At 49.4% G+C, this 17,567-nt stretch overlaps 1 protein-coding gene across 1 annotated transcript; it reads left to right on the forward strand.

Moving 5' to 3' along the window:
* Positions 1 to 9,555: 9,555 nt before the first annotated feature.
* On the forward strand, positions 9,556 to 10,444 carry LOC123050254 (indole-3-acetic acid-induced protein ARG7). Its single transcript, XM_044473078.1, has one exon. The coding sequence runs from the start codon at positions 9,598 to 9,600 to the stop codon at positions 10,000 to 10,002; it is 405 nt and encodes a 134-aa protein (XP_044329013.1). The 5' UTR covers positions 9,556 to 9,597; the 3' UTR covers positions 10,003 to 10,444.
* Positions 10,445 to 17,567: the final 7,123 nt, after the last annotated feature.

Raw genomic sequence — 17,567 nt, forward strand, 5'->3', positions numbered from 1 at the left:
CTCATCCACGGCGTGTTCAGCTGGATGATGAGAGGAAAATTGGCGAAGAAAATAGGAACCGATGACAGCTGAGTCCCATTGCCAGGAAAATTTTATGCAGCTCAATTATTAACAATTCTGAGTTTACGCATGGCCTCAGCATCCTCTGTATTATTGTACCCAACCACCCAAGACGTCCTGAATAAAATTTTGCCGCGACGATCTTCGCCCGTGCACGACGTCTCAGCTAGTAGAGCGCCATGACCTCGACGTACCGGCGGCGCGTACATACGTGTCACTGCGCCGGGGCATGGCACATGCCTAACTAGGAGGGATCATGAGGCAAATTTGACAAATTTAACCTATAAACGAAATCAAATCACAGAATGAACTGTCTGTGAAACTATTTCACGCGGCTGACCCGTGGCGCCTAGCTCTCAGGCGCTGCACTAGTGCAACGCCTGGGACCTAGGCGCTGCACTAGTGCAACGCCTAGGAGCTAGGCGCTACACTGTATAGTGTGGCGCTTAAGCTCTCAGGCGCTGCACACTGACTTAGTAATTTTCTGATCACACGGGTGCGACGCTGGCCGTGTAGCGCCTATCTGTGAGGCGTTGCACGGTGTAGTGTGGCGCCTTCATGTCGGGCGTCACACAAAAAGGTCAGCCGCGTGAAATAGTTTCACGGATAGTTCATTCTGTGATTTGATTTTGTCTATAGGTCAAATTTGTCAAATTTGCTGGATCATGATGTGGCCAGTGGACTGGAGCGGCCGTTCCAAACGAAATTTGTGCGTCCTTTGGGTTGCGAGATCACATCATCACCTCTCTAACAGGCTACATGATTACATCATTGCATGTATAGATCATGTCTTATTCTCAGGCGCTAAGCATAATTATTATTGTTATCGTATTCCCTCTCTGATGCATACAGGAGTGGGGCAGATGCATCCATCGTCCTTTCTGGAGCTTACTTGTACTACCCGTGCACTGTCATGTACCAGCTAGTACTGCTTTTGATTGGAGCCCCACGCATGTTCTTGCATCAGATTAGATTTTAGAGGCTAATTGTACCCAGCTAATCTGAACACAAAGTGCCTTTTGCTTACGTATTAAATTGGCTACAAGTCACACGAATCTATGGTTGAGACGCCGTGCACGGGCGCAGATACATAGGAATGCTGCGCCGTCACTCACATGCTCCCATATGCCACACCGTTGCGGATTCATCTTTTGCATTTGCAAGGTACCCACTACGTACGCTAAGTAAACAAATCATGGCGATTGGATGACCTTAAGTGCATACTACTTGGCATGGGTACTTGACACGTAGAGCATCTAGCTAGGGCACATGACCAGGCCCGATTTGGTGCATGCACCACATAGGATTAGCAACGATCGGTGAATGAATATGCTTACAGGCATATAGATCTTCTTGCAACATCGTTCCATTCTACCTACCGCAAATGGAATCTCTGATCGGTGAAAGGATAAAAAAAAATAGCGGTATAGTATTAGGTAGCAGGCTTAATCATTTTGGGAGCTAATCATTTTTCGTCAAACATGGCGCTAGTTAAAGATGTGCACCATTTCAATTGTGTGTCTATGTCTGATCATGCATGTTGGTCAACACTCAATAAGATTCAGTCGTGGTATTTTACACTTCACAGCAAAAGGACAACGCAAAACTGCGCCATGCATGTCAACTTCAACCACCCATTTAACTATGCAAACGACAAATCAACGATAATGAAAGTACGTTCTTCAATTATGTTAGGAGAACCCCCTGTATTTTTCATGTTCTTTTATATTGTTAAATGTCATGTCAAACAAAAACTCCCATTCATGTGGCAAGTTGGTTAGTTTTTTTTTTTTTGAGGGAAGTAAGTTGGGTAGTTAGTACAGGTGGTCATGGGTAAGTTGTTGCTAATGCCGTAAACTTCGTCATGTATGTCTTATCATGGATAGTTGTATTATTATGTGCCTAGGAATTAATGTTTGGTCACCATGTGACATTATCTTGGTTATAATTGGTTGATCGACGTGAGAGCAGAACAAATTTATCACATTATCTCGCCACATCATTGTTCTCTTTTTTTGCGGGTAACACATTATTGTTCTTACACAATGAGAACATAGCTAGCTACATCTCGTACAACTCAAATTAATACATTTGGTATTCTGGATGCTAATTAAGCTTGATATGCTATACAGCTTGAAATGCACCAAGACAAATGACACCCTGGCCTAAATGAAGAAGACCTTTTTCTAATTATTCATGGGTACACACTAGGGTACTACTACTCCACCACAACGTACGCTGCACTGAAGTTGACAAGCAAGATGAACAAATTGGCTTCACTTCTATCTCTTTTTCTCCCGGCTTTGCTCGCACGAAAGCTGCAAAGGCCTTTCGGACACTTTTGTTGCACGCACTCTGTTGGCTCTTTATGTCAAGTCCTTGGATAACATTAACGGGAACTAAAGCCCGGAAGCATGCATGTGCTAACTACAGGTGATATAAACTAGGCATATTTATACAAGTTTATGGATTTTATGCCTGCAAAATATATGTCATTCTGTAAGATCTGTGCCTCGGCAGTGGCAATCTGGAGCGGAATCTCTCTCAGGCTTGATCGAGGGCGCAACATGTACCATGTGGCAGGAGAACAAAATCGAGATAACATGAGATCCTGAAGCCAAGATGCAGGAAAACTGATGCTTATTCTGGTGCTGTCTGCAGGGTGGGACAACACGTCAGTTTGCAAATTTCTGCATATTCTGAAAACTCATGTTGTGATGGAAAGCAAGCAGAATATTTTGCACAAAGAAACGCGCCATTGTGAATCTCAGAGCTGTCAGCAGCTTTTGACATCATCGCTCGGTTGACGAGACTGCTTAATTAACAAAAACATATTATAGTTATAATTAAGGGGGTTTAGGGTGCCAGACAGTTGGTCAGGATGTAGAAGAGAGTGCAGGAAAGTGAGGCATCGTTGTCATCACTCAGGCTGGGCCAGACAACAGCCAAGAATGTTGATTGGACGAAGTGCTAAACTGGTGGGTGAAAAAGGAAAATATATTTTCGTCCCCTTTTTATCCACACTTAATTTGATGGTAGACTTGAATAGAAAACAACATGTCCAGCCTGAAAAGTAAAGGGCAACCGGACAGAACGGATCAGGGCTTGAGCTCTATATATATATATACATTTTCAAGGAATCTTGTGTTTTAGAAGTACCAACCCATGTACTTTATCTAGGGAAAGTTACACTAACCCCATCTTAGTTTTTTTGATAATAATACACGTAAAACTTGATGGTGCAGGGACAGACAGCCGTGATGGGGAAAGTCTCTGCGTTGCGTCGGTGTGCATCCAGATCGGCTGTAGATGCTCTGACGCCGACAAAATGGCAAAATGGCATGTATCGATCAGCTCGCCAACACCAGAATCAAGTAGGTACTCCTACAGTCCTACTGTACTTGTGTCCTACCGTGAAACACGCCAAAATGGCATGAACCGACCGACAGCTCGCTCGTACCAGAATCAAGTCAAGAAGGCATGCCTCATGCATGAGAAGGTTCGACGTACGTACAATTCATCGTACGATGGGAAGGCAACCCTTGGCTTGTCCCACTAATTTAATTCCGGCTCAGGCTATAATTTCTGACATAATGATTGTGAGGCAAAGGCAGTGCATGCTTCTCCCGTCTTCTGGTGACAGTTTAATGACGTGACTTCCTTGTAATTGCAGGGCTCGTTAGCTGGACGCCCAGATGGGGACTTGGCAACCAAGTCAAAGCTCTGTGAGCCTCCGACCTTGCATGCCCATTGGCTCCATACATACCATCAGTGAGGGCGGCGTGATCTTAACAACCATCGCTATGCAAGCCGGCCGTCACTTTCATTTTATTTTTCTGCAAAGGCCGTAGGGTAGACGCACCGAATTACCAACAACAACTGGCAGGCCGGCACATGCATGCACCGCCAGTGGCACGCCAGAAACGTGGCCGTGCCGGGCATGGTCCTGGTAGCAACGTACTCCTACGTAGTAGTAGTACGTGTTGGCTGGACCAGATTAACTTCCAGCAGCCGCGCGCACACAAGAGAACACTGGACCAGCCGACCAGTTCACACCGCAGCGAGCATGGACGCCACACTCTCTGCTAGTGCTAGGGGTACGTCCGTCCGTCCGTCCTTGGAGCTTAATAATGCGCGGATCGGAGACGGACCGCGCCGGCAACCACCATACCGGCCGGCCATTATACATGACCAGACCCAGCCAAAGCCGCACGATTTGCCGTATCGCACATTTTTCTGTCCTTCCGGACGAGGCAGGCACATATTCCGCCTCAAACGGCCCCGCGCGCTCGTGTCGTCTCATGCAGGCCGAAGCCGCGCGCCGCGCCGGCCGCGTTCCAGTGAACTTGGGTGGCCAGCTAGGTGCCGCGCGCGGGTATCATATTCGTATCGAGTTGCGTATCCTGGAGCGAGTCGGTCGGTCGGCGCCCGTCTGACCGGCACCGGCAACCGACGACGCCACGCCACGACCCCGACCGACCTCCCGGCGCCGAGCTCCGCAGCGCACGTTTCTGCCGCGCTCACTGGTCGATCCGTATGTGACGCTCGCTGTCCTGCTGACACTGACATGTTCGTGTAACTAATCATGTGGAATGTGGATTATTTTTGTAGCGTGGCGCGTGCTGGAGCAGCGAACAGCGAGCGTTTTGGGGCTGACAAGGACCCGTGCGGATGCGACTACGATCCGAGCGTGATTTCAGCGGCGCGTGCATCCATCCACCGTCAGTTGCCGTTGGATAATAATTATTTTCTGACAGGAATTATCAGTCGTCAGAACCTGCTTGTTACTTTGTTAGAGTCGTCGGAAGAATCAGGGGAAATCCGTACTAGCGTGGATAGGAAGCATGTCTTGTGAACCGAGGGCAGGTAACCTAGGGGGTGTTTGGTTCTCTGCATTGCATGTGACTCGCACCCACCATGCAAAAATCGCTTGTTTGGTATATACTGCATTGGGCTTTTGAGCCTGGCCCGGTGGATGCAAAATTAGGCCTCTCAGCCAGGCCCATTGGGGCATTTGTGGAACCAAGGTGACTGCTGTTGTTCTTAAGATTATTGAAGGATGTGAAAGTGCGGAAAGCATTAATCAGACTTACCTGGTTCTTATACCAAAGGTAAAAAATCCATCTTTGCTTTCACAGTTCCGCCCGATAAGCCTTTGCAACGTGTTTTATAAAATTGCTTCCAAAGTTATAGCTAACCGTTTGAAGCTAGTTCTTCCGGAGATTATTTCTTCAGAACAGTCTGCCTTTGTGCCGGGCCGTTTGATCACAGACAATATTATTGTGGCATATGAATGTTTACATTTTATGAAACGGAATAGAGCAGTTAAGCATCGGCATTGTGCTCTCAAGTTAGATATGATGAAGGTGTATGACAGGGTGGAATGGGATTACCTGAGAGCCATCATGTTAAAGTTGGGTTTTTCTTCAAGATGGGTGAACATCGTTATGGATCTGGTGAGCTCAGTATCTTATTCTGTGTTATTCAATGGGAAGAAGCTACAGGAATTTAAACCTAGCAGAGGTATCCGTCAGGGAGATCCAATCTCCCCTTGCCTGTTTTTGTTGGCAGCAGAGGGCCTTTCTGGCCTCTTGAAAAATTTAAGTGAGTCATCTCAACTTGGGGGGATCCAAGTGGCGCCTTCAGCACCACCTGTTAATCGCCTTTTATTCGCAGATGATAGCCTGCTGTTCTTCAAAGCATCTGGTGGAGGGGCGACAGAGGTGTCAAACCTGTTGGAAATATATTGGCAAGCGTCAGGACAGAGAATAAATGCAGCAAAATCGTCTATTTTCTTTAGCAAGAGATGCCCATCAAATCTTAAGGAAGAGATAAAAGGTATTCTGAATGTCCCCAATGAAACAATTAATGACAAGTACCTTGGTATGCCCTCGGATGTGGGAAGTTCGAAGTTTGGAGCTTTTAAATATCTGAAAGACAGATTATGGAGCAAAGTTAAAGGGTGGATTGAGAAAACATTATCTATGGCGGGCAAGGAAGTGCTGGTTAAATCAGTTGCACAAGCAGTACCGGTATATTCCATGTCTTGTTTTAAATTGCCAAGGGGATTATGCGAGCATCTTAATAAACTCATTCGGCAATTTTGGTGGGGAAGCAAAGAGGGGAAAAGAAAACCGGCATGGGTATCTTGGAAGGCTATGACCCAACCAAAATTCATGGGAGGCCTTGGTTTTAGAGATTTCGAGCTTTTTAATCTTGCACTCCTGGCAAGACAATCGTGGCGAATTTTGCAGCACCCGACATCTTTTTGTGCCCAGATTTTGAAGGCACTTTATTTTCCAAACGGCACAATCCTTACAGCTGAGCTGGGGAGCAGGCCGTCGCAAGTATGGCGAGCAGTTTTAGAAGGAAGGGATGTGATTTGTCAAGGCATTATCAGGAGGATTGGGGATGGATCAGCTACGAGTATATGGGCCGACAACTGGATCCCAAGGTACGCTACTATGCGACCGTTGGCATGCCTCTCGGCCAACCCACCGATTCTGGTGAGTGAACTAATCGATAACACATCAGCCACATGGAATAGAGCAGCACTGGACCAAACTTTCTTGGCAGCAGATACTAATGCTATACTGACTATCCCCTTGTGCACCTCAAGGATGGATGATTTTTGGGCTTGGAGCTTAGAAAGGAATGGAAATTTCACAGTCCGTTCAGCTTACCGAATGTTGGCAGACACTAAAAGGCGAAGGGAGGATTGGCTTGAGGGTAATGCAGGCATGTCTAACTATGCAGCAGAAGCCAAATCTTGGACATCGCTATGGTCTGTCCAAGTGCTGGGGAAGGTTAGAAATTTCCTTTGGAGGCTAGCTAAACATTCCATTCCCACCGAAGATGTTGGACACACGAGGCATATGTCCGATGATGACAAATGTCAGCTATGTGGGATGCAGGATAGCTGGCGACATTCACTGATGCAGTGTTCTGTTGCCCGGTGTGTCTGGGCTCTAGTAGATGATGACGTTGCTGATTATATTTAGGCTACTACAGAGCTAAATGCTAAGTGTTGGTTATTCTCTATGTTTAATGATTTACCACAAGCTAGCATGGTCAAGCTGGTCGTGACTTTGTGGGCAATATGGTCGGCAAGGCGTAAAGCTATCCATGAGGGAGTCCTAAAGAGCCCTCACGCTACACATGCATTTGTGACTAGCTTCATCTCTGAACTAGAATCTCTGAAGACCCCAGCGTATGTTGTACAAAATGCGGCTACGACTAGCTCGGGAGCAAGGCGTACTAGTACGTGGTTGGCCCCTGCTGTGGGAGTGGCGAAGATACAAGTTGATGGAGGCCAGGCGAGGAACGGTAGGAGCGGTGCAGCTGCGGCACTCTGCCGAGACCACAATGGCCTCTATTTGGGGTCGTCGGCTATGTCCTTTTCAGATATTTCTAACCCAGCGACGCTAGAGGCGCTAGCTTGTCGAGAAGCGCTGAATCAAGCGCTGGATTTGTCACTTGAGCACATTATCATCGCATGTGATAATAAGACTGTGGTGGCGGATATCAATAACGGCACTGAAGGTCCATACAGTGCTATCATCAAGGAGATTCTTGCCCGGGCGAGGAGTTTCAGAAGCTGTGAGTTTATTTTTGAAGGACGGGCAGGGAACATTGATGCTCATAATTTAGCTAAATTTTCATCTTCTTTAGATGTTGGTCGCCATTTGTGGCTGAGAGTACCCCATGACCAGTTTGTAATTCCTGTAAACCGTTCGGCTTCGCCATAATAAAGCTTTGGTTTACCACTCAAAAAAATAAGCCAGGCTGAGGGAAACACAAGTTTCCTGCGTAGCTCGCGTGCAGGCTCGCTGCCTCGCTCGTTCCCTCCTTATCCCCTTCTTCTGTCCAACTCCGCCGCCTAGACCTAGCGCCGCCGCCGTCCTCGTTCATCCCCCGCCAAGCTTCGCCGTCGTGCTCGACCAAGCTCCGCCACCGTCCTCTACCAAGCTTCGCCGCCTCCATCCTCGACCAAACGGCGCCGCCGCCCTCGACCACGCAGCACCGCCGGATCTTGCCGCCTCGCGTGGCCGCTCGCTGGATCCTGGCGCCTCGCGCCGCCGCAAGACAGATCGCGCCACGCCATCTCCAAGCGCCGGCGCTGCCCTTGTCCAAGCTCTCCCACTAGCCTCTTCAAGTGTCGCAGTTCTTGACCGCCCTCGTCAAGCGCCGCCGCGACCCTTGTCCAAGCGTTGTCGCCGGCCTTGTCAAGCACCATCTACGCCATCTGGAGTTCACCTCATACATCCATATCATGCAAAGTTCACCAAACACCATCTAGGCTCATCCTTGCATCAGTCCAACCAGGCTACACTCACCCAGCATCCTCCATGCGATGCAGCCTAAAACTACCCGGGGAACCAAACACGCCCCTAGATCACGGCTTCGATCAGGGTCAGATTCTTCAGGCAGTGAAAGGCGGCCGCCGGCGGCCTGGTGCTCAGCATTGAAAATGATTTTTTTTACTTGTGGTGGTTAACCAAAGGCAAAGCTTCATCACCGGCGGGATGGATCAAGACATGTAATACTACTACTAATAAACAACAGTTGTACTACTAACTTGCAATTGACTGTACCTGCACTACACTACTATGACTAGCTTGTAATCAAACTGTACATGCACTACGCTTCTATTACTAGGCTACGACTATAGTAGTGGTTGTCCTCGGGCGACAAAGCTTGTTGGAGGCGTTGCACGCTCACCCTAATAAGCTAGCTCGGGCCTCAAGCTGCACCATGCATGCATTCATCTAGGATGATTCGTATAGCTTTTGAGGAGAAAACAGTGTTAATTGCAACGCCATGGCCAAGTGAAACCTCTACAAGTACATCTAGCGTACATATACACGGCATTGTAATGCTCGTACCTTTTCCGTGAAAACTAGCACTCATGCAACACCCACAAAAGTTAAGACGTGCTGCGTGGCCTGAAATCCGCTTGGCGATCTTCCGAAAGCTACATCACTCAAAATCCGACGAGAGGTTGGTAGGTATACGATGCGTGTGAGACGGGCCACATGCATTGGCCAAAATCGGACTGGCCTGGCACGCGTTGGCCAAGAACCAAAATATGTAGTTTTTTTTACAGCAACAGTATCAAAGATATATAAGAGGAAAACATGTTTAGTTTTTATAGGAATATGTACTTAAGTGTATTATGGTCCATTTCCGACGACATGGAGCGGCTTTTAGAATTGTTTTTGTTTCAAATCAGCTAATTAACCTGACATGCGAAAATGCAAGGAAAACAATGAGCACTAGTGACCTTTGTTTGTGAGTATAAATTGTTTCAACTGAAAAATGTAAATATTTAAACACCGAAGCATGCATATGAGCAAAATGAAAAATGTAAGAATGAGGTCCTTTATACCAGGCCAACCGAACGACGGAGGCAAGTCCCGATCGTCTTCTTCCCTCCTATAAAACCTCCTCCCCCGCCACCTACAGGAAGCCAGCTCTTCCTCTGCCCACCCAACAACCACAGACTCAGACCAGCAGCTCAGCTCTCAACTGCCGTCGATGGCGAAATGCAGCAAGATCCACAACATCGTCTTGCTCCGGCAGACCCTGCAGCGGTGGCGGTCCCGTGCCGCGGCGCGCGCTGCTACGGGTGACAGCATGGTGTCGGTGCCGGCGGGGCACGTGGCGGTGTGCGTGGGCGGCGCGTCGCGGCGGTTCGTCGTGCGGGCGGCGCACCTGAACCACCCCGTGTTCCGGGAGCTGCTCCGGCAGGCGGAGGAGGAGTACGGGTTCCCCTCCGGCGCGTGCGGCCCCATCGCGCTCCCCTGCGACGAGGACCGCTTCCGGGACGTCCTCCGCCGCGTCTCCTCCGAGGAGCGCCTCGGCGTGGCGGCCGTCAGCAGCTGCGACATCGCGACGCGGCCGTTGCTGCAGAGGATGGCGGCGGAGGAGCTCGTGTGGTGACCGGTCGATGGAAACAACACGCATAAGCCATTCGGCATACGTGCTCTGTTCTCACATAAGGTAGCCCTGGCGATTTGACTCCGGCGACGGCAGCCGTGGCATCAGCAAGTGGTCTTCCGTACGCGGAAATGGCGAAATCATGTCGCCGCTGGGAAGACTCCGCCCGCCCACCGGCGCGCACGGCAAGCGCCCGAGGACCGAATGTCTTATTGACGGACGTTGTCCGGTGTCCGGTGTAGCCGTCAGCGGCGCCCCGAAACACGAATCGGGGACGGTGCCGCGCGTGAGCAACCGAGCCTCTGTACGACTTGAAAAGTTAGACTGTAGTTAGAAGAAATTTGTAGTGATTAGTTCAAGATGAAGATGACGAATTTTGTGATTGTCGTAATTAATCGATTGCATTCCTTGCCGCTAATAATGTCTTGGCTCTCCATGGGTGTCATTAGCTGTTGTATTATCTGTTTTGCTAACTCTCCACCGATTAAGAACTTTCTTATTAATGTGCAAGATTCACACCTTTATAGACTCCGAGATCACATGACAAGGATAACCCCGGCCGAGATCAAAGTAATGTTTTAAGAGTTTTTTCCAAAAAAAAAGGATAACACCGCCCTTTGCAACGAGAGATGCACACAACCATTTTATTATTTTGTTTTGTTTTATCTTCGCGGGAAAATTTTCGATCTATTCATCTTCAATCATGGCATGCGCGTCGTCGTCATCGTCCCTCCCTCACCGAGCCGGGCAAAACTTGTTGAAGTAAAAAGTTGGGAAGTCGCCGTGCTAAGGCATCGTAGGGCCAGCACACTAGAACAACAATCGCCGTTGATGAAGAGTAGCGTAGATCGAAAGGATCCAATCTGAAGACACACGAATGAAGACGAACGATGATCAGATCCACCAACGACAGATCCATCGGAGACACACCTCCACACGCCTACCGACGATGCTATTCTATGCACCACCGGAACGGGGGCTAGGCAGGAAGGACCTTATTCCATCTTCAGGGAGCTGCCACCGTCTCGCTTTCCTGAGCATGACACAAACCCAAAATGAAAGAAAGATCTAAAAACGGAGCCCTCCCGCGACAAGAGTCGGGATCCACCGCGCCCTCATGGCCCTAAGGCCACTGGAGACGAGGCGGACGGGCTGCAGCGCCGGCGGGACGCAGAGGAACCCTAAGCTTTTAAGGAGAGAGGAGGCGGTGGTTGTGTCGATCCTTTGGCTAGCTAGCCATTTTATTATTTTATTTAATAGAACCAACAAAACAAATATATGGATCAACCCGAAAGCCGTCTTTCTGGCAACTACTGTGGCTATACCTACAGTCTGAATGATGTGTCCTGACCTTGCATCAATACACACCATCTAATAGGGTGGTCTCACCAAGCCGCCCGCCAGCAAGCCTAAAGTACCAACTGGTCTAGCAGACCCTCATCGAGCACCACATGCGCATACTCCAAAATCAGCCGCCACCATCTTCCACCTTCCCAACTTCAGGAGAGATCAACGTATCGACCTTGCCACCACGACGCCAGAGAACGCAACCACCCTGCACGTGTCCACCAGCACACGTCCAACGCCAAGACCCTGCAACGCCATGCCGTGGTTGACGCGATAGATGCCACACCGCACCACCTTCAGATCCAGATCATCAACACCAACCCAACGATGTCCACCAGCCACGGAGCTCCTAAAGTGACGCCTTCAAGAAGGGAACGACACGGGCACCGCTTATGTTTTAAGAGTTAACTAAAAACTAAAACTAAACAAATATTTATATATTACGGTTATGAAGTGAATAGGCCGATAGTTATGGCGGGGAACGTGGAGTTCTCTCGCAAAGTATCATATCTCCCATATCCTTTGCACCACCGTGCATGGATTCCAACAAATTACATCTTAAAGAAACAGCAGCAGAGTCAACTGTAAGTGCCCAATCACCATAATAACGGTCAACATGACAATTGCTACCGAAAAGGGCACTCTAGCAAAGTCAGAATCACGTGCCACATCATCATAATTTTTGAAGCGTCCTTCATATTTGGCGTCTATGAGATGTCGTTTGGAGCGCACTCCAACCATGGCACGAACGACACTTTAGACCGTCTCTGTTGGGGAACGTAGCAGAAATTCAAAATTTTCTACGCATCACCAAGATCAATCTATGTAGTAATCTAGCAACGAGGAGAAGGGGAGTGCATCTACATACCTTTGTAGATCGCGATGCGGAAGCGTTGCAAGAACGCGGATGAGGGAGTCGTACTCGTAGCGATTCAGATCGCGGTTGATTCCGATCTAAGCACCGAAGAACGGTGCCTCCGCGTTCAACACACGTGCAGCCCGGTGACGTCTCCCACGCCTTGATCCAGCAAGGTGAGAGGGAGAGGTTGGGGAAGACTCCATCCAGCAGTAGCACGACGGCGTGGTGGTGATGGAGGAGCGTGGCAATCCCGCAGAGCTTCGCCAAGCACCGCGGGAGAGGAGGAGGAGGGAGAGGGGTAGGGCTGCACCGAAAGAGAGATGTTCTCGTGTGTGTATGGCAGCCCAAACCTCAACTATATATAGGGGGGGAGGGGGCTGCGCCCCCCTTAGGGTTTCCACCTCCAAGAGGAGGCGGCCAGCCCTAGATCCCATCAAGGGGGGCGGCCAAGGGGAGGAGAGGGGGAGGCGCCCCACTAGATGGGCCCTAAGGCCCATCTGGACCTAGGGTTTGCCCCCTCCCACTCTCCCATGCGCTTGGGCCTTGGTGGGGGGGCGCACCAGCCCACCTGGGCCTGGTCCCCTCCCACACTTGGCCCACGCAGCCTTCTGGGGCTTGTGGCCCCACTTGGTGGACCCCCGGGAGCCTCCCGGTGGTCCCGGTACATTACCGATATCACCCGAAACTTTTTCGGTGACCAAAACAGGACTTCCCATATATAAATCTTTACCTCCGGACCATTCCGGAACTCCTCGTGACGTCCGGGATCTCATCCGGGACTCCGAACAACATTCGGTAACCACGTACATACTTTCCCTATAACCCTAGCGTCATCGAACCTTAAGTGTGTAGACCCTACGGGTTCGGGAACCATGCAGACATGACCGAGACGTTCTCCGGTCAATAACCAACAGCGGGATCTGGATACCCATGTTGGCTCCCACATGTTCCACGATGATCTCATCGGATGAACCACGATGTCGGGGATTCAATCAATCCCGTATGCAATTCCCTTTGTCTATCGGTATGTTACTTGCCCGAGATTCGATCGTCGGTATCCCTATACCTTGTTCAATCTCGTTACCGGCAAGTCTCTTTACTCGTTCCGTAACTCACATCATCCCGTGATCAACTCCTTGGTCACACTGTGCACATTATGATGATGTCCTACCGAGTGGGTCCATCACATCGGATCCTCGCAGAGTACCCCGGCTTTTTCGGGCAAGAAGGTTTTAGTGTAATGTCTCCTCAGAACATAAATATCTCTTGAGAACGTAAATCTCTCAGCGTGTGTGATGTGCTTATTTGGTGTGCTCCTGCTTGTGCTATGCTCCATAGGCGGGTTTAGTTGGATGACAGTAAAATTGGCGAAGAAAGTAGGAGCCGAGGACAGGTGAGTCCCATTGCTCGAAAATTTTATGCACCTCAATTTTTAACAATTAGGCAGCCTATGTATTGTGGTGCTTAGAATTGCTCTTTATGTCTATACCCGGCTACCCGAGACGTTTTGAATAAAATTTTGCCGCAACAATCCAGCAGCATCTGCGCTCATGCACGACGTCTCAGCTACAAGAGCGCCATGACCTCGACGTACCGGCGGCGCATACGTACGTGTCACCGCGCCAGGGCGTCGCACATGCTGAATTACATGATTATGGCCAGTGGACTGGAGCGGCCGTTCCAACCGAAATTTGTGCGTCCTTTTGGGCTGTGGATCACATCATCACCTCTCTAACATGCTATACGATTACATCATTACATGTATAGATCATGTCTTATTCTCAGAGGCTAAGCATAATTATTATTGTTATCGTATTCCCTCTCTGATGCAAACAGGAGTGGGGCAGATGCATCCATCGTCCTTTCTGGAGCTTACTTGTACTACCCGTGGACTATCAAGTACTACCAGCTAGTACTGCCTTTGATTGGCGCCCCACGCATGTTCTTGCATGAGACTAAGATTAGATTTTAGAGGCTAATTGTACCCAGCAAATCTGAAAACAAAGCGCCTTCTGCTTAGCGTATTAAATTGGCTAGAGGTCACATGAATCTATGGTTGAGACGCCGTGCACGGGCGAAGATACATAGGAATGCTGCAGCGTCAGCCACATGCTCCCATATGCCACACCGTTGTGGATTCATCATTTGCGTTTGCAAGGTACCCACTACTTACGATAAGTAAACAAATCATGGCGATTAGATGACCTTAAGTGCATACTACTTCCTTCTTTTCTAAATATAAGTCTTTGTAGACATTTTAATGAGGACTACATACAGAGCAAAATGAAAGAACCTACACTCTAAAATATGTCTACATACATCCATATATAATCTCTAGAGCAATCTCTACAAAGACTTATATTTAGGAACGGAGGGAGTACTTGGCATGGGTACTTGACACATAGAGCATCTAGCTAGGGCACATGACAAGGCCCGATTTGGTGCATGCACCACATATGATTAGCAACAATCGGTGAATGAATATGCTTACATGCATATAGATCTTCTTGCAATATCGTTCCATTCTACCTACCGCAAATGGAATCTCTGATCAGTGAAAGGATAAAAAAAGTGGTATAGTATTTGGTAGCAGGCTTAATCATTTTGGGAGCTAATCATTTTTCGTCAAACATGGCGCTAGTTAAAGATGTGCACCATTTCAATTGTGCGTCTATGGCTGGTCATGCATGTTGTTCAACACTCAATAAGATTCAGTCGTGGTAGTTTACACTTCAGAGCAAAAGGACAATGCAAAACTGCGCCATGCAAGTCAACTTCAACCACCCATTTAACTATATGCAAACGACAAATCACGATAATGAAAGTAAGTTCCTCAATTATGTTAGGAGAACCCCCTGTATTTTTCATGTTCTTTTATATTGTTAAATGTCATGTCAAACAAAAACTCTCATTCATGTGGTAAGTTGGGTAGTTTTTTTTAGGGAAGTAAGTTGGGTAGTTAGTACAGATGGTCATGGGTAAGTTGTTGCTAATGCCGTAAACTTGACGTCATGTATGTCTTATCATCGATAGTTGTATTATTATGTGCCTAGGAATTAATGTTTGGTCACCATATGACATTATCTTGGTTATAATTGGTTGATCGACGTGAGAGCAGAACAAATTTATCAATAAGCAAAAAAGCATACATTATCTCGACACGTTATTGTTCTTTTTTTTGCGGGTAAAGCATTATTGTTCTTACACAATGAGAACCTAGCTGCTACATCTCGTACAACTCAAATTAATACTTTTGGTATTATGGATGCTAATTGAGCTTGATATGCTATACAGCTTGAAAAGACAAATGACACTCTGTCCTAAATCAAGAAGACTTTTTTCTAATTATTCATGGGTACACACTAGGGTACTACTACTCCACCACAATGTACGCTGCACTGAAGTTGACAAGCAGGATTAACAAATTGGCTTTACTTCTATCTCTTTTTCTCCCGGCTTTGCAGGCACCAAAGATGCAAAGACCTTTCAGACGCTTTTGCTGCACGCACTCTTTTGGCTCTTTATGTAAGTCCTTGGATAATACTACCTCCGTCCGATTTATTGGGCCCCTTCATATTTTGAGTACTTTGACCATTAGACTACTAGTAAAATAGAAAGTATATGTTATAAAAATTATACTGTTGGATTTGTGTTCGAAAGAGCTTTCCGACAATATAATTTTGTGGCATATAGTTTACATTTTGTCAGTTAAATTTTAAGAGCAGACTTTATCCCAAAGTAAGAGGGGCCCTAACAAACCCTGACGGAGGGAGTATTAACAGGAACTAAAGCGTGGAAGCATGCATGTGCCATGCTAACTACTGGTGCTGTCAACGAGGCATATTTATACAAGTTTATGGATTTTATGTCTGCAAAATATATGTCGTTCTGTAAGATCTGAGCCTCGGCAGTGGCACACGCGCACACACACGAAAGAGAACTGTACCAGCCGACCAGTTCACACTGCAGCGAGCATGGACGCCACACTCCCTGCTAGGAGTACGTACGTCCGTCCGTCCTTGGAGCTTAATAATGAACGGATCGGAGACGGACCACCGGCAACCACCATACCGGCCGGCCATTATACACGACCAGACCCAGCCAAAGCCGCAGGATTTGCCGTATCGCGCTCCGCCGCTCCAACATTTTCTACCCATCTGCTCTCGACGCCGCGCCGGCCGCCTTCCACTGAACTTGGGTGGCTAGCTAGGCGCCGGGCGTATCATATTCGTATCGATTTCCGTGTCCTGGAGCGAGCCGATCGGTCGGCGCCCGGTTGACCGGCACCGGCAACCGACGACGCGACGCCACGTTCTCCCGGCGCCGAGCTCGGCTGCGCACGTTGCTGTCGCGCTCACTGGTCGATCCGTATGTGACGCTCGCTGTCCTGCTGATGCTGACATGTTCGTGTAACTTATCATGTGGACTGTGGATTATTTTGTGGCGTTGCGCGTGCTGGAGCGACGAACAGCCAGCGGTTTGGGGCTGACAAGGACTTGCGCAGACACGACTACGAACCGAGCGTGATTTCAGTGGCGCGTGCATCCATCCACCGTCAGTTGCAGTTTTGTTTCTCATGGATAATTTTTAGACAGGCATTAGCAGTCCTCAGAACCTATCCAAACGACCTAGCGCTCGCGTCGCCTCCAGGGGGCGGCTCGGGCGCCCTAGCAGCCGCCGCCTCCAGGCCCTCCCTCCCCACCCTGATTCTCCGCCGCCGCCGAAGGAGGCCGGCGAGCGAAGCTCGCCCGGCGGACGGCGGACGGTGGACCTTCCTCCTCTCCTCGCGAGGGAATCCTCTGGCCGAAACATCACGGTGAACCTGGTCGCCTGGCGTGGAGCCGGAGTGGGCGTGATGGGGCGGCGGCCCGATCGGATTCCGTTGGCGGTTGTGCCTCCACGGCTGCGGGGGCAGCGTGGGGCCGGCCATGGCGGCTGGCGGCGGCGGATCTGGGGCCCCCACCCCAGATCGGTTCCCCTCCAGATGGTGTGGGCTCGGGCGCCGGCCTGGCGGCCCTGAGCGGCGGTGGGCGCGCGCCGAGGTTGCCCCCACTCACCGGCGTGGTTGGGGGTGGCCAAAGGTATGTGCGTGAGGCCGGCATCGTTCGGAGTCGGCTCTGACGTGCGCAGGGTGGGAATCTGGCAGGCGGCGGCCGGCTGTGAATCCCGGTAGCGTCATCTCCGACTCGATCTGCTCCGGTTCGTGTTAGTTCCAATACCTACCCGGTGCTGGCTAGACGGATCTGGCGGGTGGGCATGGATCCGGGGGAAACTCCAGGCTGGCGTGGCGGCCGCACCAAAGTCGACGCCCTCGGCGCCGATTCCCTTCCTGGAGGCTTCGGTGTGGATCCTACGCCCCCAC

This window comes from Triticum aestivum, chromosome 2D (genome assembly GCF_018294505.1).
Source record: "Triticum aestivum cultivar Chinese Spring chromosome 2D, IWGSC CS RefSeq v2.1, whole genome shotgun sequence".
Classification (NCBI taxonomy): domain Eukaryota; kingdom Viridiplantae; phylum Streptophyta; class Magnoliopsida; order Poales; family Poaceae; genus Triticum; species Triticum aestivum.

What these genes read in the sequence shown, in the direction of transcription:
- LOC123050254 (XM_044473078.1), top strand. Translation starts at nt 9,598, where the DNA reads ATGGCGAAATGCAGCAAGATCCACAACATCGTCTTGCTCCGGCAGACC.